The sequence below is a fragment of the Oncorhynchus kisutch genome, linkage group LG15 (genome assembly GCF_002021735.2).
Source record: "Oncorhynchus kisutch isolate 150728-3 linkage group LG15, Okis_V2, whole genome shotgun sequence".
In the NCBI taxonomy this organism is placed as follows: Eukaryota; Metazoa; Chordata; class Actinopteri; order Salmoniformes; family Salmonidae; genus Oncorhynchus; species Oncorhynchus kisutch.
This window is the reverse complement of record NC_034188.2, coordinates 73,713,085-73,740,114: the sequence shown is the minus strand read 5'-3', so window position 1 is coordinate 73,740,114 and position 27,030 is coordinate 73,713,085. Positions and strand designations below refer to the sequence as shown.

At 41.5% G+C, this 27,030-nt stretch overlaps 1 protein-coding gene across 19 annotated transcripts in view; it reads left to right on the top strand.

Annotated features, from left to right (window-relative positions):
- LOC109905852 (eukaryotic translation initiation factor 4 gamma 1) overlaps positions 1-13,776 on the top strand; it is a 71,987-nt gene extending 58,211 nt beyond the window's left edge. For 18 of the 19 annotated variants that reach the window (XM_020503487.2, XM_031791078.1, XM_031791075.1 and 15 more), the window contains 13 exons: positions 1,310-1,606; positions 1,970-2,093; positions 2,186-2,303; positions 3,600-3,859; positions 4,007-4,128; positions 4,360-4,532; positions 4,708-4,833; positions 4,948-5,029; positions 5,179-5,277; positions 6,911-7,057; positions 9,581-9,662; positions 10,005-10,145; positions 12,368-13,553. In XM_020503487.2, coding sequence (XP_020359076.1) covers positions 1,310-1,606; positions 1,970-2,093; positions 2,186-2,303; positions 3,600-3,859; positions 4,007-4,128; positions 4,360-4,532; positions 4,708-4,833; positions 4,948-5,029; positions 5,179-5,277; positions 6,911-7,057; positions 9,581-9,662; positions 10,005-10,145; positions 12,368-12,555 — 1,959 coding nt within the window. In that variant the 3' untranslated portion in view covers positions 12,556-13,553. Of the gene's footprint in view, positions 1-1,309; positions 1,607-1,969; positions 2,094-2,185; positions 2,304-3,599; positions 3,860-4,006; positions 4,129-4,359; positions 4,533-4,707; positions 4,834-4,947; positions 5,030-5,178; positions 5,278-6,910; positions 7,058-9,580; positions 9,663-10,004; positions 10,146-12,367 lie in introns of all 19 variants that reach the window. The other variant, XM_020503486.2, reaches the window with a different exon arrangement.
- The last annotated feature ends 13,254 nt before the right edge of the window (positions 13,777-27,030 follow it).

The window sequence follows — 27,030 nt, the reverse complement described above, 5'->3', positions numbered from 1 at the left end:
CTTCTAATTTATTTAGTGTTTACACTGTTCCAAACAGGAGAAAAATAATATTGTGATCTAACACCACCTGTTTGTCTCACACAATATGTACGCAGCTCTCACTCCTATACCCTAATTTTTCTTGATATCCTTATTGTTATTATGATCATCATTATAATAAGTAGTGTCGTTGTGTAACTACCTTCGAGCTGTCGGCCTAAGACCGTGTCCTGTTTTGTCTTAAAACCGTAACTAACTCGGGCTACTGTATCAATCAATCGATCAATTATTCATTCGTTCATGCCATCACATAGCATACAAGACATTCATGCTTTAAAATGCAAGCATTTTAGTTTTAAAATTAAATGACAAAGGGAGCTTTGAGTAATTTAGCCTAAACAATAAATACATCGCAATTCACGAATGCATGCAACTGTTTTTAGTCTGCTGTAATCAAGGCTTTATATATTTTATTTCTCGTTAGAACAGACTCTTTGGTACACTTATTTATTTGGTTTTTACACTTCCAAATTGTTTTTTAAAAAAAAGTCATTTAACAGCAACTGTTTGGCACACAATACTCACACAACGCTTGCTCCTATACCCTCCTTTATCTAGATCTCCAGTAGTTTCCACAACTAAGTCAAATGTCTTCCACAGATCTGACTTCCCCTTTCCCTCCTGAACAACCAGTAAACATTTGCGCGTTGCTTTTTCACATTCTCCTCATCCATTTTGCTGTCACATGTTACTGTGTTTGGAGTTTGTTATAACCAATATATTGATGTGATTATTATGGGCTATAGGTCAGGCCCTATTGGTCACATGCATGTGATGCTTACATGTTTTACGTAAAGCGAGCAAGGGTTGAGGGAATAGGAAATGTTTTTCCTAAACAAATTAGGGATTTCGGTAACACAACTTTTCAGTCTGAAACAAGTAAGAAACTAAATGGCTGAAATGATGTAGCAACTTCAGCATGGACAGCCCAATAAACACTTCCTGTGCTGTGGTGCCTTTTCAATACACTAGGGAGGAGAGCGAGACAATGTGCGCCAGTCACAGGCACTCACTGTCATTTTGTTGTAACAGTGTGACCATCGGGCTCTTTCTTGTCTCTTTCTCATTTGTCTCTTAATTATTTAATCAAACAGTGTGCTTAAAGCATCAGACAAACTCAGTGCATATATCGTTGATTTTATTCAAACACATAGGGTGTGTCTGCCTATATATTGAAAAATCAATTGGTCGAAAGAACAGGACGTCTCTGTCGACCAAGATTTTTTTTAGTCATGGACAGCCCTAACTCACTCCCTGCCTCCCCTCCCAGAACACGTGGGTCCCCAGGAGAGGAGAGCAGGGCCCCAAGACCATAGACCAGATCCACAAGGATGCTGAGCTGGAGGAGCACAGGGAGGTTCTCAAGGTGCAGCAGCAACTCCTCAACCAGAACACCCGAGGAGGAGTTGGAGGACGTGGTGGTGGAGGAAGAGATCAGGGGAGCCGCGGGGGCCAACACCCCCAGACGGGCCAAAGGAGTCAGCCCCAGGACGAGGGCTGGAACACAGTTCCCATCTCCACCAAGAGCAGACCCATCGACACCAGCCGACTCAGCAAGATCACTAAGGTCAGTGATACATTATACTGTGGATTCTCAGCCACGTACCGTGGACCCATACTCAGTTTGGACTGAAATACTCCAACCCCCTCTACTTGCAGTCTAGCATCCACCTCCTTAACCTTCAACCCCATTGTAAAGTTCTATCAGCCCTACCATTCCCAACTGAAACACCAAACCCACTCACTCTGTAGTCTGGCACACACCACTTAACCTTTAACCTCCATTTAGAGTTATTACCATACTATTCCTGACTCCTCGCTTATATAACTCAAAACTTCAGACCTTTTTCAGATCTCAAGATGTTTAGCCCAATCCTGCAAGTCTTCTTTACTCAACAGTAATGTTTCTAACCTCTCCTTCTCTCTGAAGCCCGGGGCTTTGGACTTCAACAACCAGCTGCTGGCGCCCCAGCTCGGGGGTAAGGGCATGTGGGGCAGCTGGGGCAAGGGCAGCAGTGGAGGCACCACCGGAGCCAAACCCGCTTGTGAAGCCAGTAAGTCCTCTTACCAGTACAACCACCATTGTGAAATATCTACTCTTAGGCTCTTCAAAAATGTTGTGTTTGTGTTCTCTGTGTGTTCATAGCCCCAGAGTCAGGAGGCCGCCCAGCCACCAGCACCCTCAACAGGTTCTCAGCATTGCAGCCACAGCAGCCCTCCTCCTCAGGGCCCTCACATGACTCGGACAGAAGAGTTCCTCAGAGGTCAGCAGCACTGGGACGTTACAAAAGACTACATCTGTCCTTTACATATAGTGCCTTCCAAAAGACTTCAGACCCCTTGTCCTTTTCCAAATTTTGTTACAGCCACATTCTAAAATTGATTTAAAATAAATCATCCTCATAATCTACACAAAATACCCCATAATGACTAAGCGAAAACAGGTTTTTAGATTATTTTTTTTGCAAATGTATTAAAAATAAAAAAGAAATACCCTTTTTACATAAGTATTCAGACTATTTGCTATGAGAACCTACCAGAAGGACAACCATCTCTGCAGCACATCACCAATCAGGCCGTTATGGTAGCGGCTAGGCGGAAGCCACTCACCAGTAAAAGGCACTTGACAGCCTGCTTGGAGTTTGCCTAAAGGCACCTAAAGACTCTCAGACCGTGAGAAACAACATTTTCTGGTCTGATGAAACCAAGATTGAACTCTTTGGGCTGAATGCCAAGTGTCACGTCTGGAGGAAACGTGGCACCATCCCTACGGTGAAGCATGGTATTGGCAGCATCATGCTGTGGGGATGTTTTTCAGTGGCAGGGACTGGGAGACTAGTCAGGATCGAGGGAAAGATGAACAGAGCAAAGTACAGAGATCCTTGATGAAAACCTGCTCCAGTGCGCTCAGCACCACAGACTGGGATGAAGGTATACCTTCCAACAGGACAACAACCCTAAGCACACAGCCAAGACAAACCAGGAGTGGCTTCGAGACAAGTCTCTGACTGTCCTTGAGTGGCCCAGCCAGAGCCCAGACTTGAACCCGATCGAACATCTCTGGAGAGACCTGAAGATAGCTGAGCAGCAATGCTCCCCATCGACCCTGAAAGATCTTGAGACGATCTGAGAGAAGAATGGGAGAAAATCCCAAAATACAGGTGTGCATGCTTGTAGCGTCATACCCAAGTAGACTCGAGGCTGCCAAAGGTGCTTTAACAAAGTACTGAGTAATGGTTCTGAATACTTGTGTAAATGTGATATTTCAGTTTTCTATTTTTAATAAATTAGCAAACATTTCTGAACTGTTTTTGCTTCATCATTATGGGGTATTGTGTGTAGATTGACGAAAAAACAATTAAATCAACTTTAGAATAAGGCTGTAATGTAACAAAATGTGGAAAAAGTCAAGGAGTCTTAATATTATCCAAAGGCACTGGTTTGAATATGGAACATCACTGCTACCATAGGGCAGAATGTTTATGATTGGTTCAGATGAATTAAGGTCATCTTGTGACTCTTTGCATCTACCCCCACCCCCTGCCCATATACACAAACAGGAACAGCTCGAGCCGGGACCGTGGCAGCGACAGATTCGAGCGTCATGACCGTGGCAGCAACGACCGCTTCGACAGGCGGGATGACCGGCGAGACGACCGGGACAGGAACCGGCCCCCGGTCACCAAGCGGAGCTTTAGCAGGGAGACAGAGGAGCACAGCAGAGAGAGGGAGCACCGCGGCCCTGCTGATCCTGTACGCCGCGTAGCCAGCATGACCGATGACCGGAGCAGCAGAGACCGAGCCAGAAGCAAAGACAATGGTATGAAACAAAGATGGGGAAAGGCAGAGAGTTGGTACTATGTTAACCAATTCAGGGACCTTTACGGGGAATTTACAATGTTTTTAAAGGCAAGGATTTCTCAGGGAGACATTTGTATGTGACTTTCTCTCTTTGTTTGGGCCACAGTGAAGAGGGAAGCTGCTCTGACCCCCCCTCCTGCCCAGAACAAACCTGCCTTGAGTGAAGAAATGCTGGAAAAGAAGTCCACGGCTATCATAGAGGAGTACCTACACATCAACGACATGAAGGTACATCACACTTATACCCATGCAGATCATTGGAGAGTACTACATATCAACCACACACAGATATGATACATACTGTAGCTAGTTGGCCACATGGTGGTAATTGAAAATGGCTTTCCATGTGAATGATGTACAACAAAACAGGTTATTTTAATGTTTTTATTATTGAAACACTGCCCTACTTTAGAGGAGTAAAACTAACCTTTGAATCCTGTTTCCCCTCCTGCGCTGTAGGAGGCGCTGCAGTGTGTAGTGGAGATGAACAGCACCCCGCTGCTCTTTGTGTTTGTACGGAGTGGTCTAGAGTCCACTCTGGAGCGCAGCCCCATCGCCAGAGAACGCATGGGCCTGCTGCTGCACCAGCTGTACAAGGCAGGGACCCTGCCCAAAGAGCAGTACTACAGAGGGTCAGTCACCTCAGAGAGAGTTTGTGTTTTCTGCCCGTGGAACAGCACTATACACAAATGAGTTGTGAAACATTGAATATGTGGAAACGGTTATAGTGGATCACTAGTATATTGACCTTTTTCTTTTCTAGATAGTCTATCTGATAAATCTGAGTGATTTGGTGTGTGTCAACAGGCTTCAAGAGATACTGGAGGTGGCGGAGGACATGGCCATAGACGTCCCCCACATCTGGCTCTACCTGGCTGAGCTTATCACCCCTATGCTTCACGAAGGAGGCATCCCCATGGGACAGCTCTTTAAGTCAGTCCCAGGCTTCATTCTAGGCCTCTAATAATAATAACTCTATTTAATCAGTCAGTATCCTCTATATTAAGATGTGACCTACTGACCGTTTTTTGACCTATGACCCTGTAGGGAGATATCCAAGCCCCTGGTTCCTCAGGGGATGGCTGGAGTTCTGCTGGTCCAGATCCTCACCTTACTCTGCAAAGGAATGGTATGTTCTCTCTCTACCCAACCTGTGAAGGAGATAGTGCTTTATGTTTTCATATCTCTCTAGAAGACCTTTTGATGTTTGAATTCTATGCAAATGTCATGTTTGTGGATCCAAAGTGTTAATGGAACCACCTGTATCTGCTACCTCAGAGCCATAAAAAGGCAGGCGCCATGTGGAGGGAGGCGGGGCTTAGCTGGAAAGACTTTCTGCCTGAGGACGAGGACGTCAACAAGTTTGTGACAGAAAAGGTAAGAGGTCGGAGGTCATGACCCTGTAGGGGTTGAAAGCAGATTCACCATATAGTATTACCCCTTTTTGAACTAAGAGACAAATATGAAATAATAGTCCCATTATTGAAGGTGGATTCAGCTAAATTACTTTGCCATGAGCAGCACTGCAGATATTGAGACGAGCAAGATAGTCACAGTATTTGTGCATGTGCACGGATTCGCTTCACGCTCTTACAGCCAGGAGACCAAAACAGCTGAGGTTGAGCCTCACACTTTAACACACTTTAGTTGCGGAAATTGACCCACTGCTGTTTACTTTGCATCTACGTCATATCGCTGAGGCTACCTTTAGATCAATCTATCAAATTGCAATCAAATGTGTTTATATAGTTTTACTTGCATCAACAGTTGTCCCAAGGTGCTTTAAAACTTCTTAGTGATCCCTTCTCGCGCCAATCCGATTTGACAACACCCAGTGAAATAGCATAACTCATACAAGTGTTATACATCGGTTTAAAGATGTACTTCTTGTTAATCCAGCCACAGTGTCCGATTTCAAAAAGGCTTTACAGCGAAAGCAAACCATGCTATTATCTGAGGACAGCACCCATCAAACAAACACATGAAAATCACTTTTCAACCCGCCAGGCGCGACACAAGTCAGAAATAACGATATACTTCATGCCTTACCTTTGAAGATCTTCTATTGGCACTCCAATATGTCCATTAAACATAACAAATGGTCCTTTTGTTCGATAAATTCTGTCGTTATATTTCCAAAATGTCAATTTATTTGGCGCGTTTTATCCAGAAAAACACTAGTTCCAACTCGCACAACATGACTACAAAGTATCTAATATAGTTATCTGTAAACTTGATCCAAACAACTTTCCTCATCCAACTTTAGGTATTTTTAAATATAAATCATCTATAAAATTTAAGACGGGATAAACCGTGTTCAATACCGGACGAAAACAAAGTGGACCGGGCTTTCAGTTCGGCCGCCCCAACCACAACAGTACACTAGACTCGACCCTCGTTCTGAACAGCCCTACTTCTTCATTTCTCAAAGGAAAAACATCAACCAATTTCTAAAGACTGTTGACATCTAGTGGAAGCGATAGGAACTGCAAGTAAGGGCCTTAGAAATCTAGATCCACTTAGAAAACACATTGTAAAGAAAGTGACCTCAAACAATTATTTTCCTGGATGGTTTGTCCTTGGGGTTTTGCCTGCCAAATAAGTTATGTTATACTCACAGACATAATTTTAAGTTTTAAAAACCTTAGTGTTTTCTATCCTAATCTACCAATCTATATGCATATCCTAGCTTCTGGGCCTGAGTTTACTTTGGGCACACTTTTTATCCGTATGTGAAAATAGTGCCCCCTAGCCTTAAGAAGTTTTAAGGGCTTTCCAGACAGGAAGCGGCAGCAGAGTTGCCCGCTGATTTTCAATGGAGCTAGGCAAGCAACATTATCGTAGGCGGAGCGATCTGCGGTGCTCGTGCACGTGAAAGCTACTCAGCCGAAGCAGAGAAAATGGGAATCTGCTCTATTTTGGCAAAGCCTCATCGCTACCTGTCTGGAAAGCCCTTAACAGTGATGATGGGAAGTTTCACTGTCTTTCTGTGTGTTCCCTCTGAATGCAGAATGTGGAGTTCACCCTGGGAGGAGGAGGAGATGATGAGACAGAGAAGAGCAGAAAGAAAGAGCTGAGCTCAGAGGAGCTGAACAAACAGCTGGACAGACTCATACAGGACAAGGCTGACAACCAGAGGATCTATGATTGGGTCGAGGTATGACGTGTGAGAGGGAGAGTGTGTCCACTCACCCAATTAATATTTCGGTTTGCTTTTGTTACAGTGCATTCGGAAAGTATTCAGACCCCTGGATTTTTTCCACATTTTGTTACGTTACAACCTTATTCTAAAATGTATTAAATAGTTTGCCCCCTCAATCTACACACAATACCCCATAATGACAAAGAACATAAATATTTGTTGCACATTCAATGTAAAATGTATTCAATATCACTTTTACATACAGTGCCAGTCAAAGGTTTGGACCCACCGACTCATTCAAGTTTTTCTTGTTTTTAAAACTATTTTCTACGTTGTAGAATAATAGTGAAGACATCAAAACTATGAATTAACAGATATGGAATCATGTAGTAAGCAAAAAGGTGTTTAACAAATGATAATGTATTTTATATTTGAGATTCTTCAAAGTAGCCATCCTTTGCCATTATGAAAGCTTTGCACACTCTTTGTATTCTCTTTCCCAGCTTCATGAGGTAGTCACCTGGAATACATTTAAATTAACAGGTGTGCCTTTTTAAAAGCTACTTGGTGGAATTTCTTTCTTTACTTAATGCGTTTGAGCCAATCAGCCCTATTTGGTAAACGACCAAGTCCACATTATGGCAAGAACAGCTCAAATAAGCAAAGAGAAACGACAGTCCATCATTACTTTAAGACATGAAGGTCAGTCAATACGGAAAATGTCAACGTTTCTTCAAGTGCAGTCGCATAAACCATCTTGCTCTCGTGATGACCACCACAGGAAAGGAAAACCAGATTTACCTCTGCTGCAGAGAATAAGTTCATTAGATTTACCAGCCTCAGAATTTGCAGCCCAAATAAATGCTTCACAGAGTTCAAGTAACAGACACATCTCAACATCAACTGTTCAGAGGAGACTGAGTGAAATAAGTCCTTCATGGTCAAATTAATGCAAAGAAACCACAACTAAATGACACCAATAAGAAGAGACTTGCTTGGGCCAAGAAACACTAGCATTGGACATTAGACCGTTGGAAATCTTTCCTTTGGTCTGATGAGTCCAGATGTGAGATTTCTGTTCCAACCGCCATGTCTTTGTGAGACACGGAGTAGGTGAACGGATGATCTCAGCATGTGTGGTTCCCATCGTGAAGCATGGAGGAGGAGGTGTGATGGTGCTTTACTGATGACACACAGTGATTTATTTAGAATTCAAGGCACACTTAACCAGCATGGCTACCACAGGACTCTGCAGCGATACTCAATCCCATCTGGATTCCGCTTGGTGGGACTACTATTTGTTTTTCAACAGGACAATGACCCAACACACCTCCAGGCTGTGTAAGGGCTATTTGACCAAGAAGGAGAGTGATGGAGTGCTGCATCAGATGACCTGGCCTCCTCCATCCCCTGACTTTAACTCAATTGAGATGATTTGGGATGAGTTGGACCGTGGAGTGAAGGAAAAGCAGCCAACAAGTGCTCAGCATATGTGGGACTCCTTCAAGACTGTTGGAAAAGCATTCCAGATGAAGCTGGTTGAGAGAATGCCTAGCATGTGCAAAGCTTTCAAGGCAATGGGTGGCTACTTTGAAGCATCTCAAATATAAAATATATTTTGAGTTGTTTAACACTTTTTTTTATTACTACATGATTCCACGTGTGTTATTTCATAGTTTTAATATCTTCACTATTATTCAAAAACTATTATTTTCCTTAAAAATATAGAAAAACCCTTGAATGAGTCGGTGTGTCCAAACTTTTGACTGGTACTGTAAGTATTAAGCATCTTTGGCAGCAATTACAGCCTCAAGTCTTTTTGGGTATGACGCTACAAGCTTAGCACACATGTATTTGGGAAGTTTCTCCCATTCTTCTCTGCAGATCCTCTCAGTGCTCTGTCAGGTTGGATGGGGAGTGTTGCTGCTCAGCTATTTCGGGTCTATCCAGAGACGTTCGAGTCTTGGTGGTTCCAAACTTCTTCCATTTAAGAATGATGGAGGCCATTGTGTTCTTGGGGAGTAATCAATGCTGCATAAACGTTTTCCACATCTGTGCCTCGACACAATCCTGTATTGGTGCTCTATGGACAGTTCCTTCGACCTCATGGCTTGGATTTTGCTGTGGGACCTTATATAGACAGGTGTTATCCTTTCCAAATCATGTCCCGTCAATTGAATTTACCACAGTTGGACTCAAATCAAGTTGTAGAAACATCTCAAGGATGATCAATGGAAACGGGATGCACCTGAGCTCAATTTGAGTCTCATAGCAAAGGTCTGAATAATTATGTAAATAAGGTATTTCTGTTTTTGCTTCGTCATTATGGTGTATTGTGTGTAGATTGCTAAATATATATATTTTTTAAATCCATTTTAGAATAAGGCTGTAACGTAACAAAATAAGGATAATGGAAAGGGGTCTGAATACTTTCTGAATGCACTGTATATATATCCCCATTATTCCTATTGGTCCTTGTTGTATATCCCACTGCTCAACCCCACTGATATGTGTTGTGACTGTGTCTCCCCTCTTTAGGCTAACCTGGACGAGATGCAGATGTCCTCCAACATGTTTGTCAGAGCACTCATGACATCCATCTGCCAGTCAGCCATCATCTGTGAGTTACCCTACCTTTACCTGCCAATCCAACACTGTATCAGGACAAACCTGCACTCCAATACTCTTTTCACCGGACTTAGCAGCTCTGTACCGATGCATGGTTGCTTTAACCGTGCTGGAACGGACAATGTAGAAATAATATATCCGAGCCAACACATTATGGCTCAGATCACTCCAAAAGTAATCATGATGATGTGGCTGGTGACACTTTGCTTCTTGAAAGTCCAATATCTTGAAAGCATGACTGCTGACATGCAAAACATTTTGGGACTGTATCAATAGTGGACTAATGTAAAAAATACCAAAAGGTAGTTTTTGACCCCTCCCCCGCTGCCTGCAGGTGAGAACCCTTACAAGTTGGATGCGAAGGTGATCACCCGGAGGGCCAAGCTGCTCCACAAGTACCTGAAGGATGAGCAGAAGGAGCTGCAGGCTCTCTACGCCTTGCAGGCCCTCATGGTGGAGATGGAGCAGCCTGCCAGTGAGTGAGATACAGAATGACTTCAGTCACATTCCTCTCTATTTCCCTGTGTCAAGTCTGGCAGTTTTTTTTGTGATGCACCCGATATGACATTTTTGACTGATACCGATATTTTCCTTGCCCCCAAAAAAAACAATACTGATATTGTAAATTTAAAACAAAAATTTTAAATAGTTAACACACAATGAACGCAGTAGTCTAAGGCACTGCATCTCAGTGCAAGAGCTGTCATTACAGTCCCTGGTTCGAATCCAGGCTGTATCACATCCAGCCGTGATTGGGAGTCCCATAGGGCGGCGCACAAGTGGCCCAGCGTCGTCCAGGCCGTCATTGTAAGTAAAAATGTGTTCTTAACTGACTTGACTAGTTAAATAAAGGTTACACACACACACCACACCAACCAAAAAGTTATTTTGTTGACATTTACTTGTGTCCCCATTGCCAGTAAAACATAATCAAACCTATTTCAGTCACTTACTTGCAGTGCTGTTTCGTTGTTCATTTGTTCAGTCATGTCACTCTCAACCAGGATTTCTATGGAACGCCGTTTGCGTGTCAAAAAAGATACACTTCAAATAACACTATTTGACCAATCAGGACCTGAATATGACTGCACTTCACATAATTTAACGCGTTCATACATTTTTTACGTGGTTATTACACATTGATTACGCGCACACGTATTTCATGTCACAACAATTCATCAATACGTATGCTATGATGCTGGTAAAGTTTGCTCGCGCACCTACAGGGCTGGTTTTTTTTTTAAAGTGAGCTAGCTCATGGATGCAAACAATGTTCTTCCCCAAAAATGACACAAACTAGGTGTCATCATCTAAAATAACCCTAATTTATAAGACAGTTCTTAATTGATTAATGATGGTCGGACCCATCTATGTGAAGCTAGCCACAATATAGATACGCCACAATAGTGGACTTTGCGGTTAGCCTTCAAAATAAAAGTATGGCATAATTCTACTGTTTGTCTTTTGCATTACTGTCAATGATACACTTTTATTTTGAAGGCAAACCGCAAATTCCACTATTGTGCCTAATCCTTATTGTGGCTAGCTTCACAACACATACCCCCAGTCCGGTTGAGCCTCACGAGCCAGATGAAGCTAGCTGGCTACTTATAACATTAGCTTTGGGCAACAGGGTTAAGTAGCTGGCTAGCTATTTATTTTCATGAACTGAAGTTCAATTTCAACAGGCAAACAACAAGTGGCAACCAAGCTAATACTTACTCACAAGGATTCCTAAATCATTGCTGAGAATAATGAAAATGACTGCTGTTTCTACAGGTCATTGTTTTCATGCTGGTTGTATTGGTACTAGCTAGGTACCAAGCTAAAGCTAGCTACCCCAGAAGTTGCAGTCAAACAAATTATGGTTTATTACCGACGCGGTATTGTAAACACGTCGTTTGTGGCCGTTGTTTGCTTATTTGCAGACTTTTTTGTACAGCTTTGACAGTGCTACTTTATCTTTTTTAACACGCAAAGACCCAAACGGAGTTCCAAAGTATGTATGTGGTGAAGCTAATAGTGACGCTATTACTGTGTAACTCCGGTAGGGCAACATCTGAAAAATAGCGCATTTGGTAGTGCGTACCGGTGCTCGACCAGTCGACGAAAGCCAACATCACCCAGGACAGAGAACGGTTGATTATCAAGGGCAATGAATTCCATTATCTTGGCGTTAATGGATTTTGCCTTAGAGTTGTCTCGCTGAAATGTTCTTACTCTTTCAAATGACTGCTCGACTTGTTGACTGCTCGATCCACACAGCAGACATTGTGGGCTAGGTTAGGAATGCTGTGTTGCACGTGCAGTGAAAACATTTTATGTGGAGTCATTACGTCATGTTCCTATGGTATATCGGTATGCACGGAAGCTTTGACAGTTTTTTAAAATCGGTGTTAAACAAGACATCGAGCCCATACCGAGGTTGGCATTTTTAGCTAATATCGGTCGATTCTGAGATTCACCGATATATCGTGCATCCCGTTTTTTTTTTTTTTACATGCTGAAGACTCAGATTTGTCCTGTGTTTGTCTCATAATGTTAGCCTTTCTTTCTTTTTTCCCATAGGGGTTATTTGACCGAGGGGTGTGGTTGACCAATTTGTATCCTAGATGTTATTTTTGTGCACATTGTGTATTGAAATCCTGTCTCCCTCTGCTTACATTGTTGACATGCTCTCTTCCTCCTTTCTTGTAGACCTGCTGCGGATGTTCTTTGACACGCTGTATGATGAGGACGTGATCAAAGAAGAGGCCTTCAACAAGTGGGAGTCCAGCAAGGACCCCGCAGAGATGCAGGGTAAGGGTGTGGCCCTGAAGTCCGTCACCGCCTTCTTCACCTGGCTCCGTGAGGCCGAGGACGAGGAGTCTGACAACAACAGCTAGGACCTGCTCACCAGCGCCCCCTGAACTCTGGGAAGACCTGGAGGAGGAAAAAGAACATCCTGTTGTGGATGATTCAGGAACATGGGGCTGTTAGAATCAACAAAATCCTTCAACGTAAAAAAAAAAAAAAAAAAGAGGAAAAAATCAGCTAGGAGGTTCTACTACGGATTGAACATGCAAGCGTTTTTGGTTTTATTTTCTTCGTTTTTGTTTATTTTGCGCTGCCGAATGTCTTTGAACTAAATTGAGAAAGTAATTGCGAGAGCGATAAGCATTACAACAAGCTGTAGGGGTGGCTGTTTCCTTCAGTGTTTTGAGGTTTTATCCCTTGTTTTAAAGGCGTCATGTTGCCGTAGCAACACTATTCATGATGTTTAGCAAAACAACAAATTAAATCCCCAACAGACCGAACTAATAAAGGCTGCTCATATATATATTTTTGATTACATCATATATCCTGTTGAATGAGACATGATGGCCATCATGTTGAATGTATGATTCTGCACGACTCTGCCAGTGATTTAGCTCTTTCTTTTTGAGTTTAGGATGATTGAAGTGTTTCTTTTTTTTAGATAAAAGAAAATATGTATAAAGAAAAGTGGACATGCTGGAGCTCGCTTTCTGTCTGGTGGAGAGGGACAGTGGGGCAATGGACAATGACCTTTTGCTGCTGGGGGTCACAATGCTTCCTTATGGCCATGCTCGCCAACCCCAATTTGTCCCGTGTTACTTTTTTCCTACACTTCCAAAAACTGTGGGTCTGGAAAGGGAGAACGGGCTTGCAACAATGTGGATTTTTAAAAAGAGAAAATCATAATTCAAACTTGAAAGGTCTATATATAAATCATCTTTAAAGAAGCAATTTCAAAAGAGTGTAAAATTACATTCACAGTACGTTTCCTAAGGCTTTTTCTGCTTCCATTTAGTGGAATTGCATTTCAGGAGAGTTCTGTAATATATTGCTTTTTTGTTTTTCAAAAATAAAAATTCTAATGTTATACCATGTATTTTTTTTTCTGAAACAAGTTCTCTGTATTTATATTTTTCTCTCCTCAGCTAGCAGGTGCTTGTAATGATCCACCTGAAGTCATTGATTACAATTTAATTGAATATTTTGTAAATACTTTTTTGCTTTACTTTATGAAGTATTTAATTAAGAAAATGAATGCCTCTTTTCATATCTAAAACTGGAAAAGATAATAAAGAACATTGCAAATAAGACACCATTTTAATATATTGATTTTTATCCAGAGGGGAGGACTGACAGCCTACATGTAGTTTCACAGTAATGTCAGGTTTTAAACTGTTTCTCCCCACCAAGTCCTCTCTGTTGTCCCACACAAAAAAACTGAAAGCCTTTACTCTACTTAATTGTCCTGTGGAATGAGGAAGCCGACTGGGCATTGTGTCAGTCTCACCCAACCAGAACATGGCTGTGGGGCTCCGCCGCTGAGAAATTGCATTTGTGTGTTTTCATTGTCTCTGCTTCTAAAGTTCTCCCATCTGCAGAGTTATGTTCTGACTGTTCTCTTTTGTGCAGAAGTTCCATCTGTGTAGATCAGGGGTGGAAGAGGTGACTAGACCTTAATCCTACACAACAGATTTGTATAGTCTGACCTCTGTAACAGGTTTGTGATCCCCTGAACTCTTAACCTATTCACTTTTTGTGTGCGCTCTGAGCACTCCTCATCTTAGCCCTCACTACTTATATGGGTTTACCACACTATTAGATCTCCATTTTATCACAAATCACTCTCCTTTCCACTTTTGTATTCTGTTTGACTGAGGAGTACCTGGTAAATGGGATAGGGCTGTAGTTTTGAATATATTGATAGGTTTTTGAGATTTGATAGGTTATATTATATATTATACCTATATATTGATAGGTTTTTGAGATTTAGGTTTACTGAACACAATCATTAGAACAGCTACGATGCAAGCATTCTCATATCATAGTAATGGGTCTGTCTAATAATCGAGGTGGAAAAGGTGGCAGCCACAGACCAAGTTCCAGGGAGAGCTGAGTGCAAAGGCTGTCTGTAAACAGTGTAACGCCACCGAGGGCAACAAGATCACTTCCATACTGCGCTGGGTCAAAGGTGCAGGTACTGTATAGCCTCTACACACATCCCATCATGACTGTCCTAAGTAACAAGCTCACTCAAACTGCAACCTCCAACTTTGAGCATATCTTGGATGTAACTATGAGCATATTTGGGATCTAACTATGAACAAATCCTGGATCTATGAGCAAGATTGATAACGCTCAAGTTCTACTCGCTCTGCTTCTGTCGGTCTCTCTCCCCTTTGCCTACTTATCCCTCTCTGTTCCTGTCTGACCTTATGTCCAGTACTCCCCTCTTCTCAGGACAGTTGAAGTCGGGAAGTTTACATACACTTAAGTTGGAGTCATTAAAACTCATTTTTCAACCACTCCACAAATTTGACTACAAACTACAGTTTTGGCAAGTCTGTTAGGACATCTACCTTGTGCATGACAAGTAATTTTTCCAGACCGATTATTTAACTTATAATTCAATGTATCACAATTCCAGTGGGTCAAACGTTTACATACACTAAGTTGACTGTGTCTTTAAACAGCTTGGAGAATTCCAGAAAATGTCATGGCTTTAGAAGCTTCTGATAGGCTAATTGACATTATTTGAGTCAATTGGAGGTGTACCTGTGGATGTATTTCAAGGCCTACCTTCAAACTCAGTGCCTCTTCGCTTGACATCATGGGAAATCAAAAGAAATCAGCCAAGACCTCAGAAAAAGAATTGTAGACCTCCACAAGTCTGGTTCATCCTTGGGAGCAATTTCCAAACGCCTGAAGGTACCATGTTCATCTGTACAAACAATAGTACGCAAGTATAAACACCATGGGACCACGCAGCTGTCATACCGCTCAGGAAGGAGACGCGTTCTGTCTCCTAGAGATGAAAGTACTTTGGTGTGAAAAGTGCAAATCAATCCCAGAACAAGAGCAAAGAACCTTGTGAAAATGCTGGAGGAAACAGGTACAAAAGTATCTACAGTAAAACGAGTCCTATATCAACATAACCTGAAAGGCAGCTCAGCAAGGAAGAAGCCACTGCTCCAAAACCGCCATAAAAAAAGCCAGACTATGGTTTGCAACTGCGCATGGGGACAAAGATCATACTTTTTGGAGAAATGTCCTCTGGTCTGATGAAACTGTTTGGCCATAAGGACCATCATTATTACTGTTCCTAGGCTGTCATTGAAAATAAGAATTTGTTCTTAACTGACTTGCCTAGTTAAATAAAGGTCAAATCTTTTTTAAATTATGTTGGAGGAAAAAGGTGGAGGATTGCAAGCTGAACAACACCATCCCAACCGTGAAGCACGGGGGTGGCAGCATCATGTTGTGGGGGTGCTTTGCTGCAGGAGGGACTGATGCACTTCACAAAATAGATGGCATCCTGAGGTAGGGAAATGATGTGGATATATTGAAGCAACATCTCAAGACATCAGTCAGGAAGTTAAAAGCTTGGTCGCAAATGGGTCTTCCAAATGGACAATGCAAGCATACTTCCAAAGTTGTGACAAAATGGCTTAAGGACAACAAAGTCAAGGTATTGGAGTGGCCATCACAAAGCCCGACCTCAATCCTATAGAACATTTGTGGGCAGAACTGAAAAAGTGTGTGCGGGCAAGGAGGCATACAAACCTGACTCAGTTACACCAGCTCTGTCCGGAGGAATGGGCCAAAATTCACCCAACTTATTGTGGGAAGCTTGTGGAAGGCTACCCAAAACGTTTGACCCAAGTTAAACAATTTAAAGGCAATGCTACCAAATACTAATTGAGTGTATGTAAACTTCTGACCCACTGGGAATGTGATATAAGAAATAAAAGCTGAAATAAATCATTCTCTCTACTATTATTCTGACATTTCACATTATTAAAATAAAGTGGTGATCCTACCTGAACCAAGACAGGGAATTTTTACTCTGATTAAATGTCAGGAATTGTGAAAAACAGATTAAATGTATTTGGCTAAAATGTATGTAAACTTCTGACTTCAACTGTGAATCTGTTGGTTATGTGAAAGCCGATGCAGGTACAACACGCCACGGTTGCTGTGAGTTATGCCCACTATGTGAGCCGGTATTGGTACAGTGACAATGAGTGACGAGGTCAGACAACAGGGCTGTACTGACCTGGTCTACCAGATGGTACATAACATGGTCCATAACATCCCTGACATGGAGACTTACACTGCAGCAGCACCTTTTCATCTTCCTACAACGCACTCAGAAAAGTCTTCCTCGTCACTTAATTGTTCACCTTTTATTTTGATGATCAAAAGGTCTCCTATTGGAATACTTGAATGTTGTTTTCTGTGTTAAACAGAAATCCTTCCTACCTTGTCTGTCCCCTTTGATAGGAAATGTTCTGAATGGTAATGAAGAGCGAAATCCTCCCCGGCAGCTCTATATTTAATCCAGTTTATTCTGTTAACCCTTTGACCATTCCAGATAGTTGACAGCAGAGTTGGCAGCTCTTAGAGACAGACTCCCTTTCTTTAGAAAACATTCAACCTCACACCCTCTTCAATACACTACCAATAATGATGACATTCAACCTCACACCCTCTTCAATACACTACCAATAATGATGACATTCAACCTCACACCCTCTTCAATACACTACCTATAATGATGACATTCAACCTCACACCCTCTTCAATACACTACCAATAATGAGGACATTCAACCTCACACCCTCTTCAATACACTACATATAATGTAGATGACATTCAACCTCACACTCTCTTCAATACACTACCAATAATGATGACATTCAACCTCACACCCTCTTCAATACACTACCCATAATGATGACATTCAACCTCACACCATCTTCAATACACTACCTATAATGAGGACATTCAACCTCACACCCTCTTCAATACACTACCTATAATGTAGATAACATTCAACCTCACACCCTCTTCAAAACACTACTTATAATGATGACATTCAACCTCACCATCTTCAATACACTACTTATAATGATGACATTCAACCTCACACCATCTTCAATACACTACTTATAATGATGACATTCAACCTCACCATCTTCAATACACTACCTATAATGATGCCATTCAACCTCACACCCCCTTCAATACACTACCTATAATGATGACATTCAACCTCACCATCTTCAATACACTACCTATAATGATGCCATTCAACCTCATACCCCCTTCAATACACTACCTATAATGACATTCAACCTCACACCATCTTCAATACACTACTTATAATGATGACATTCAACCTCACCATCTTCAATACACTACCTATAATGACATTCAACCTCACACCCTCTTCAATACACTACCTATAATGATGACATTCAACCTCACACCCTCTTCAATACACTACCTATAATGATGACATTCAACCTCACACCCTCTTCAATACACTACCAATAATGATGACATTCAACCTCACACCCTCTTCAATACACTACCTATAATGACATTCAACCTCACACCATCTTCAATACACTACCTATAATGATGACATTCAACCTCACACCCTCTTCAATACACTACCTATAATGATGACATTCAACCTCACACCCTCTTCAATACACTACCAATAATGAGGACATTCAACCTCACACCCTCTTCAATACACTACCTATAATGACATTCAACCTCACACCCTCTTCAATACACTACCTATAATGATGACATTCAACCTCACACCCTCTTCAATACACTACCAATAATGAGGACATTCAACCTCACACCCTCTTCAATACACTACCTATAATGATGACATTCAACCTCACACCCTCTTCAATACACTACCTATAATGTAGATGACATTCAACCTCACACCCTCTTCAAAACACTACTTATAATGATGACATTCAACCTCACACCATCTTCAATACACTACTTATAATGATGACATTCAACCTCACCATCTTCAATACACTACTTATAATGATGCCATTCAACCTCACACCCCCTTCAATACACTACCTATAATGACATTCAACCTCACACCATCTTCAATACACTACTTATAATGATGACATTCAACCTCACCATCTTCAATACACTACCTATAATGATGACATTCAACCTCACACCCTCTTCAATACACTACCTATAATGATGCCATTCAACCTCACACCCCCTTCAATACACTACCTATAATGAAGATGACATTCAACCTCACACCCTCTTCAATACACTACCTATAATGAGGACATTCAACCTCACACCATCTTCAATACGCTACCTATAATGACATTCAACCTCACACCCTCTTCAATACACTACCCATAATGATGACATTCCCCCTCACACCATCTTCAATACACTACCTATAATGACATTCAACCTCACACCCTCTTCAATACACTACCCATAATGATGACATTCAACCTCACACCATCTTCAATACACTACCTATAATGAGGACATTCAACCTCACACCATCTTCAATACACTACCTATAATGAGGACATTCAACCTCACACCATCTTCAATACACTACCTATAATGATGACATTCAACCTCACACCATCTTCAATACACTACTTATAATGATGACATTCAACCTCACACCCCCTTCAATACACTACCTATAATGACATTCAACCTCACACCATCTTCAATACACTACCAATAATGATGACATTCAACCTCACACCCTCTTCAATACACTACCTATAATGATGACATTCAACCTCACACCCTCTTCAATACACTACCTATAATGTATATAACATTCAACCTCACACCCTCTTCAAAACACTACTTATAATGATGACATTCAACCTCACACCATCTTCAATACACTACTTATAATGATGACATTCAACCTCACCATCTTCAATACACTACCTATAATGTAGATAACATTCAACCTCACACCATCTTCAATACACTACTTATAATGATGACATTCAACCTCACCATCTTCAATACACTACTTATAATGATGCCATTCAACCTCACACCCCCTTCAATACACTACCTATAATGACATTCAACCTCACACCATCTTCAATACACTACTTATAATGATGACATTCAACCTCACCATCTTCAATACACTACCTATAATGACATTCAACCTCACACCCTCTTCAATACACTACCTATAATGTAGATAACATTCAACCTCACACCCTCTTCAAAACACTACTTATAATGATGACATTCAACCTCACACCATCTTCAATACACTACCTATAATGATGACATTCAACCTCACCATCTTCAATACACTACCTATAATGATGCCATTCAACCTCATACCCCCTTCAATACACTACCTATAATGACATTCAACCTCACACCATCTTCAATACACTACTTATAATGATGACATTCAACCTCACCATCTTCAATACACTACCTATAATGACATTCAACCTCACACCCTCTTCAATACACTACCTATAATGATGACATTCAACCTCACACCCTCTTCAATACACTACCTATAATGATGACATTCAACCTCACACCCTCTTCAATACACTACCAATAATGATGACATTCAACCTCACACCCTCTTCAATACACTACCAATAATGAGGACATTCAACCTCACACCCTCTTCAATACACTACCTATAATGACATTCAACCTCACACCATCTTCAATACACTACCTATAATGATGACATTCAACCTCACACCCTCTTCAATACACTACCAATAATGATGACATTCAACCTCACACCCTCTTCAATACACTACCAATAATGATGACATTCAACCTCACACCCTCTTCAATACACTACCTATAATGATGACATTCAACCTCACACCCTCTTCAATACACTACCTATAATGTAGATGACATTCAACCTCACACCCTCTTCAAACCACTACTTATAATGATGACATTCAACCTCACACCATCTTCAATACACTACTTATAATGATGACATTCAACCTCACCATCTTCAATACACTACTTATAATGATGCCATTCAACCTCACACCCCCTTCAATACACTACCTATAATGATGCCATTCAACCTCACACCCCCTTCAATACACTACCTATAATGAAGATGACATTCAACCTCACACCATCTTCAATACGCTACCTATAATGACATTCAACCTCACACCCTCTTCAATACACTACCCATAATGATGACATTCACCCTCACACCATCTTCAATACACGACCTATAATGACATTCAACCTCACACCCTCTTCAATACACTACCCATAATGATGACATTCAACCTCACACCATCTTCAATACACTACCTATAATGAGGACATTCAACCTCACACCATCTTCAATACACTACCTATAATGAGGACATTCAACCTCACACCATCTTCAATACACTACCTATAATGATGACATTCAACCTCACACCATCTTCAATACACTACTTATAATGATGACATTCAACCTCACCATCTTCAATACACTACTTATAATGATGCCATTCAACCTCACACCCCCTTCAATACACTACCTATAATGACATTCAACCTCACACCATCTTCAATACACTACTTATAATGATGACATTCAACCTCACCATCTTCAATACACTACCTATAATGATGACATTCAACCTCACACCCTCTTCAATACACTACCTATAATGACATTCAACCTCACACCCCCTTCAATACACTACCTATAATGACATTCAACCTCACACCCTCTTCAATACACTACCTATAATGAAGATGACATTCAACCTCACACCCTCTTCAATACACTACCTATAATGAAGATGACATTCAACCTCACACCCTCTTCAATACACTACCTATAATGAAGATGACATTCAACCTCACACCCTCTTCAATACGCTACCTATAATGAGGACATTCAACCTCACACCATCTTCAATACACTACCCATAATGATGACATTCAACCTCACACCATCTTCAATACACTACCTATAATGAGGACATTCAACCTCACACCATCTTCAATACACTACCTATAATGATGACATTCAACCTCACACCCTCTTCAATACACTACCTATAATGATGACATTCAACCTCACACCCTCTTCAATACACTACCTATGACATTCAACCTCACACCCTCTTCAATACACTACCCATAATGATGACATTCAACCTCACACCCTCTTCAATACACTACCTATAATGACATTCAACCTCACACCCTCTTCAATACACTACCTATAATGATGACATTCAACCTCACACCCTCTTCAATACACTACCTATAATGACATTCAACCTCACACCCCCTTCAAAACACTACTTATAATGATGACATTCAACCTCACACCATCTTCAATACACTACTTATAATGATGACATTCAACCTCACCATCTTCAATACACTACTTATAATGATGCCATTCAACCTCACACCCCCTTCAATACACTACCTATAATGATGCCATTCAACCTCACACCCCCTTCAATACACTACCTATAATGAAGATGACATTCAACCTCACACCATCTTCAATACGCTACCTATAATGACATTCAACCTCACACCCTCTTCAATACACTACCCATAATGATGACATTCACCCTCACACCATCTTCAATACACGACCTATAATGACATTCAACCTCACACCCTCTTCAATACACTACCCATAATGATGACATTCAACCTCACACCATCTTCAATACACTACCTATAATGAGGACATTCAACCTCACACCATCTTCAATACACTACCTATAATGATGACATTCAACCTCACACCCTCTTCAATACACTACCTATAATGATGCCATTCAACCTCACACCCCCTTCAATACACTACCTATAATGAAGATGACATTCAACCTCACACCCTCTTCAATACACTACCTATAATGAGGACATTCAACCTCACACCATCTTCAATACACTACCTATAATGAGGACATTCAACCTCACACCATCTTCAATACACTACCTATAATGAGGACATTCAACCTCACACCCCCTTCAATACACTACCTATAATGAGGACATTCAACCTCACACCATCTTCAATACACTACCTATAATGAGGACATTCAACCTCACACCCTCTTCAATACACTACCTATAATGTAGATGACATATAATGGAGACATTCAACCTCACACCCTCTTCAATACACTACCTATAATGACATTCAACCTCACACCCTCTTCAATACACTACCTATAATGAAGATGACATTCAACCTCACACCCTCTTCAATACACTACCTATAATGAAGATGACATTCAACCTCACACCCTCTTCAATACACTACCTATAATGACATTCAACCTCACACCCTCTTCAATACACTACCTATAATGATGACATTCAACCTCACACCCTCTTCAATACACTACCTATAATGACATTCAACCTCACACCCCCTTCAATACACTACCTATAATGACATTCAACCTCACACCCTCTTCAATACACTACCTATAATGAAGATGACATTCAACCTCACACCCTCTTCAATACACTACCTATAATGAAGATGACATTCAACCTCACACCCTCTTCAATACACTACCTATAATGAAGATGACATTCAACCTCACACCCTCTTCAATACGCTACCTATAATGAGGACATTCAACCTCACACCATCTTCAATACACTACCCATAATGATGACATTCAACCTCACACCATCTTCAATACACTACCTATAATGAGGACATTCAACCTCACACCATCTTCAATACACTACCTATAATGATGACATTCAACCTCACACCCTCTTCAATACACTACCTATAATGATGACATTCAACCTCACACCCTCTTCAATACACTACCTATGACATTCAACCTCACACCCTCTTCAATACACTACCCATAATGATGACATTCAACCTCACACCCTCTTCAATACACTACCTATAATGACATTCAACCTCACACCCTCTTCAATACACTACCTATAATGATGACATTCAACCTCACACCCTCTTCAATACACTACCTATAATGACATTCAACCTCACACCCCCTTCAATACACTACCTATAATGACATTCAACCTCACACCCTCTTCAATACACTACCTATAATGAAGATGACATTCAACCTCACACCCTCTTCAATACACTACCTATAATGAAGATGACATTCAACCTCACACCCTCTTCAATACACTACCTATAATGAAGATGACATTCAACCTCACACCCTCTTCAATACGCTACCTATAATGAGGACATTCAACCTCACACCATCTTCAATACACTACCCATAATGATGACATTCAACCTCACACCATCTTCAATACACTACCTATAATGAGGACATTCAACCTCACACCATCTTCAATACACTACCTATAATGAGGACATTCAACCTCACACCCCCTTCAATGCACTACCTATAATGACATTCAACCTCACACCCCCTTCATTACACTACCTATAATGAGGACATTCAACCTCACACCATCTTCAATACACTACCTATAATGATGACATTCAACCTCACACCATCTTCAATACACTACCTATAATGATGACATTCAACCTCATACCCCCTTCAATACACTACCTATAATGACATTCAACCTCACACCATCTTCAATACACTACCTATAATGATGACATTCAACCTCACACCATTTTCAATACACTACCTATAATGATGACATTCAACCTCATACCCCCCCTTCAATACACTACTTATAATGACATTCAACCTCACACCATCTTCAATACACTACCTATAATGATGACATTCAACCTCATACCCCCTTCAATACACTACCTATAATGACATTCAACCTCATACCCCCTTCAATACACTACTTATAATGATGACATTCAACCTCACACCCCCTTCAATACACTACTTATAATGAAGACAACAGAGGTCTCTTTCATGTATGTACTCACTGTCATTTTACACCGCTGTAACCTTATCCCGGTGGCCATTTTGTTTCCCTTTGTTATCGTTTTATCTTGCCTGACTGTTACAGGAATGATTCTTTCCCCTGCTGAGATGTTGATCCTTCAATTACTGTCATGGTCTTATCTTTAGCCTCCTTTTATCCATCACAATCAACAGGTTCCTCACAGTTTTCAAAGACAGCCAACCAACAGATCGGCTAAAGAGGCCTAATAGGTCAGTACAGTATATGGGGCACTGGGGAAGACTGACTGTGTCCGAAATGGCACCCTATTCCCTAGGCCAGGGTTTCCCGAACTCTGTCCTGTGGTCCCTCCCTGGGGGCACGTTTTGATTGTTACCCTAGCACTACACAGCTGATTCAGGTTTGTTCAATGCTTTCATAATCACTAGAGGGAGCCATCACACCATCTATGTGATTGCACATTTTTGGAGATTTGAGTGTGAGTGCATAACACCTCTGCCTGTGTATTGCAGGGCTGTCTGCTCCCAGGGACATGAGTTTTGAGCTGTACAGGGACTCCAGCATGGAGCCGTCTATTCCAGGCATGATGGTGGCAGCATCCTCAACAACAAAAACAGGGGATTTTTCATACTGGTGAAGCATAAGCAGCCTGTCAACCAACCAGCTAGTCAGTCAGTCAACCAACCAGCTAGTCAGTCACTCAATCAGTCAGTCAACCAACCAGCTAGTCAGTCACTCAATCAGTCAATCAACCAACCAATGATTAAGTCACTCACTCAATCAGTCAGTCAACCAACCAATGATTAAGTCACTCAATCAGTCAATCAAACAACCAATGATTAAGTCACTCAATCAGTCAGTCAACCAACGATGTAATCAGTCAATCAGTGGCAGTGTATGCCAATGGCCCATGGGCATGCCTGTTCACAGGCACTAAAGATAATACCTAACTTACATTGCCCACGTGATGGCACATGCCTCCTGCCTGGACCCACATGCCACTTTTTGTAAATCACCCCCCGCAATAACACAGAGCCAACACACCCTGCCTTCACCCTCACCACCGCTGTTATCACTACTCACACTACAGTGTTTGGGGCTGCTTGTCTCTGCGTGTAGGTTAATGAATGTGTGTGTGTGATTTGAGTGTTAAGACATGTTATGTTGAAAGTCTGTGTAGTGAGAATGTGTGGGAGTATATGTAACAATCTGTTCTTAAAGAAGTTGCTGTATTTATATGCATACGTGATTAACTGGTGTGTGTGTTTGGCAGTTGTCCCCCAGACCAGCACTTCATCCATGCAGTCCAGTCCCATTGGACTCTATAATGTAAATCATCCTTTATCCCCCTGTCTACTGTGTTATTAATGATCTACTCATTTAGTGTGTGTGTGTGTGTGTGTGTGTGTGTGTGTGTGTGTGTGTGTGTGTGTGTGTGTGTGTGTGTGTGTGTGTGTGTGTGTGTGTGTGTGTGTGTGTGTGTGTGTGTTCCCGATTGTATTAGCAGATCCGAGGTCAGTGTTTACAGTGTGTTTATTGGAAGCTCAGTCCCCACACACTCCCTGTGCTTTTAATCAACTGCTAGTCTGTTAATCAATAAAGTCATAAACAAAAGCAATGATTCAGAGCTGTTGGCTCTGATAATGTCTGAGTAGGTGTTTTAATCTGTGGGACATCAAGTATTCAAACAGCTGTAGAGAGTCTAAGGTACTTGAGTCCAGTCTTTGTAGTGGAAAGGCCATGAAATCACAGAGAAAAACGTGGCGTGTGTGTCTCATTGCATTCTTAATTATACTTGCACTTCATGTGTCTGCTTGTGAGAGCACATTGGTGTTGGTTTGTCAGTCACCTCTGATGTTGGTTGTCAGTCACCATATTGGTGTTGGTATGGTTGTCAGTCACCACATTGGTGTTGGTGTTGGTTGTCAGTCACCACATTGGTGTTGGTTGTCAGTCACCACATTGGTGTTGGTATTGGTTGTCAGTCACCACATTGGTGTTGGTGTTGGTTGTCAGTCACCACATTGGTGTTGGTATGGTTGTCAGTCACCACACTGGTGTTGGTTGTCAGTCACCATATTGGTGTTGGTATGGTTGTCAGTCACCACATTGTTGGTATTGGTTGTCAGTCACCACATTGGTGTTGGTGTTTGTTGTCAGTCACCACACTGGTGTTGGTTTTGGTTGTCAGTCACCACATTGGTGTTGGTTTTGGTTGTCAGTCACCACATTGGTGTTGGTAGAGTTGTCAGTCACCATATTGGTGTTGGTTAGTTGTCAGTCACCACATTGGTGTTGGTGTTGGTTGTCAGTCACCACACTGGTGTTGGTGTTGGTTGTCAGTCACCACATTGGTGTTGGTGTTGGTTGTCAGTCACCACATTGGTGTTGGTAGAGTTGTCAGTCACCACATTGGTGTTGGTGTTGGTTGTCAGTCACCACACTGGTGTTGGTATGGTTGTCAGTCACCACATTGGTGTTGGTGTTGGTTGTCAGTCACCACATTGGTGTTGGTGTTGGTTGTTGGCCTATGGTCACTATCAGTCAGTTTTATGACCTGCCATTACAAATGATTTATGGCCGGGGAGGGCTGGAATATATTATTCTGTTGCGCTGAG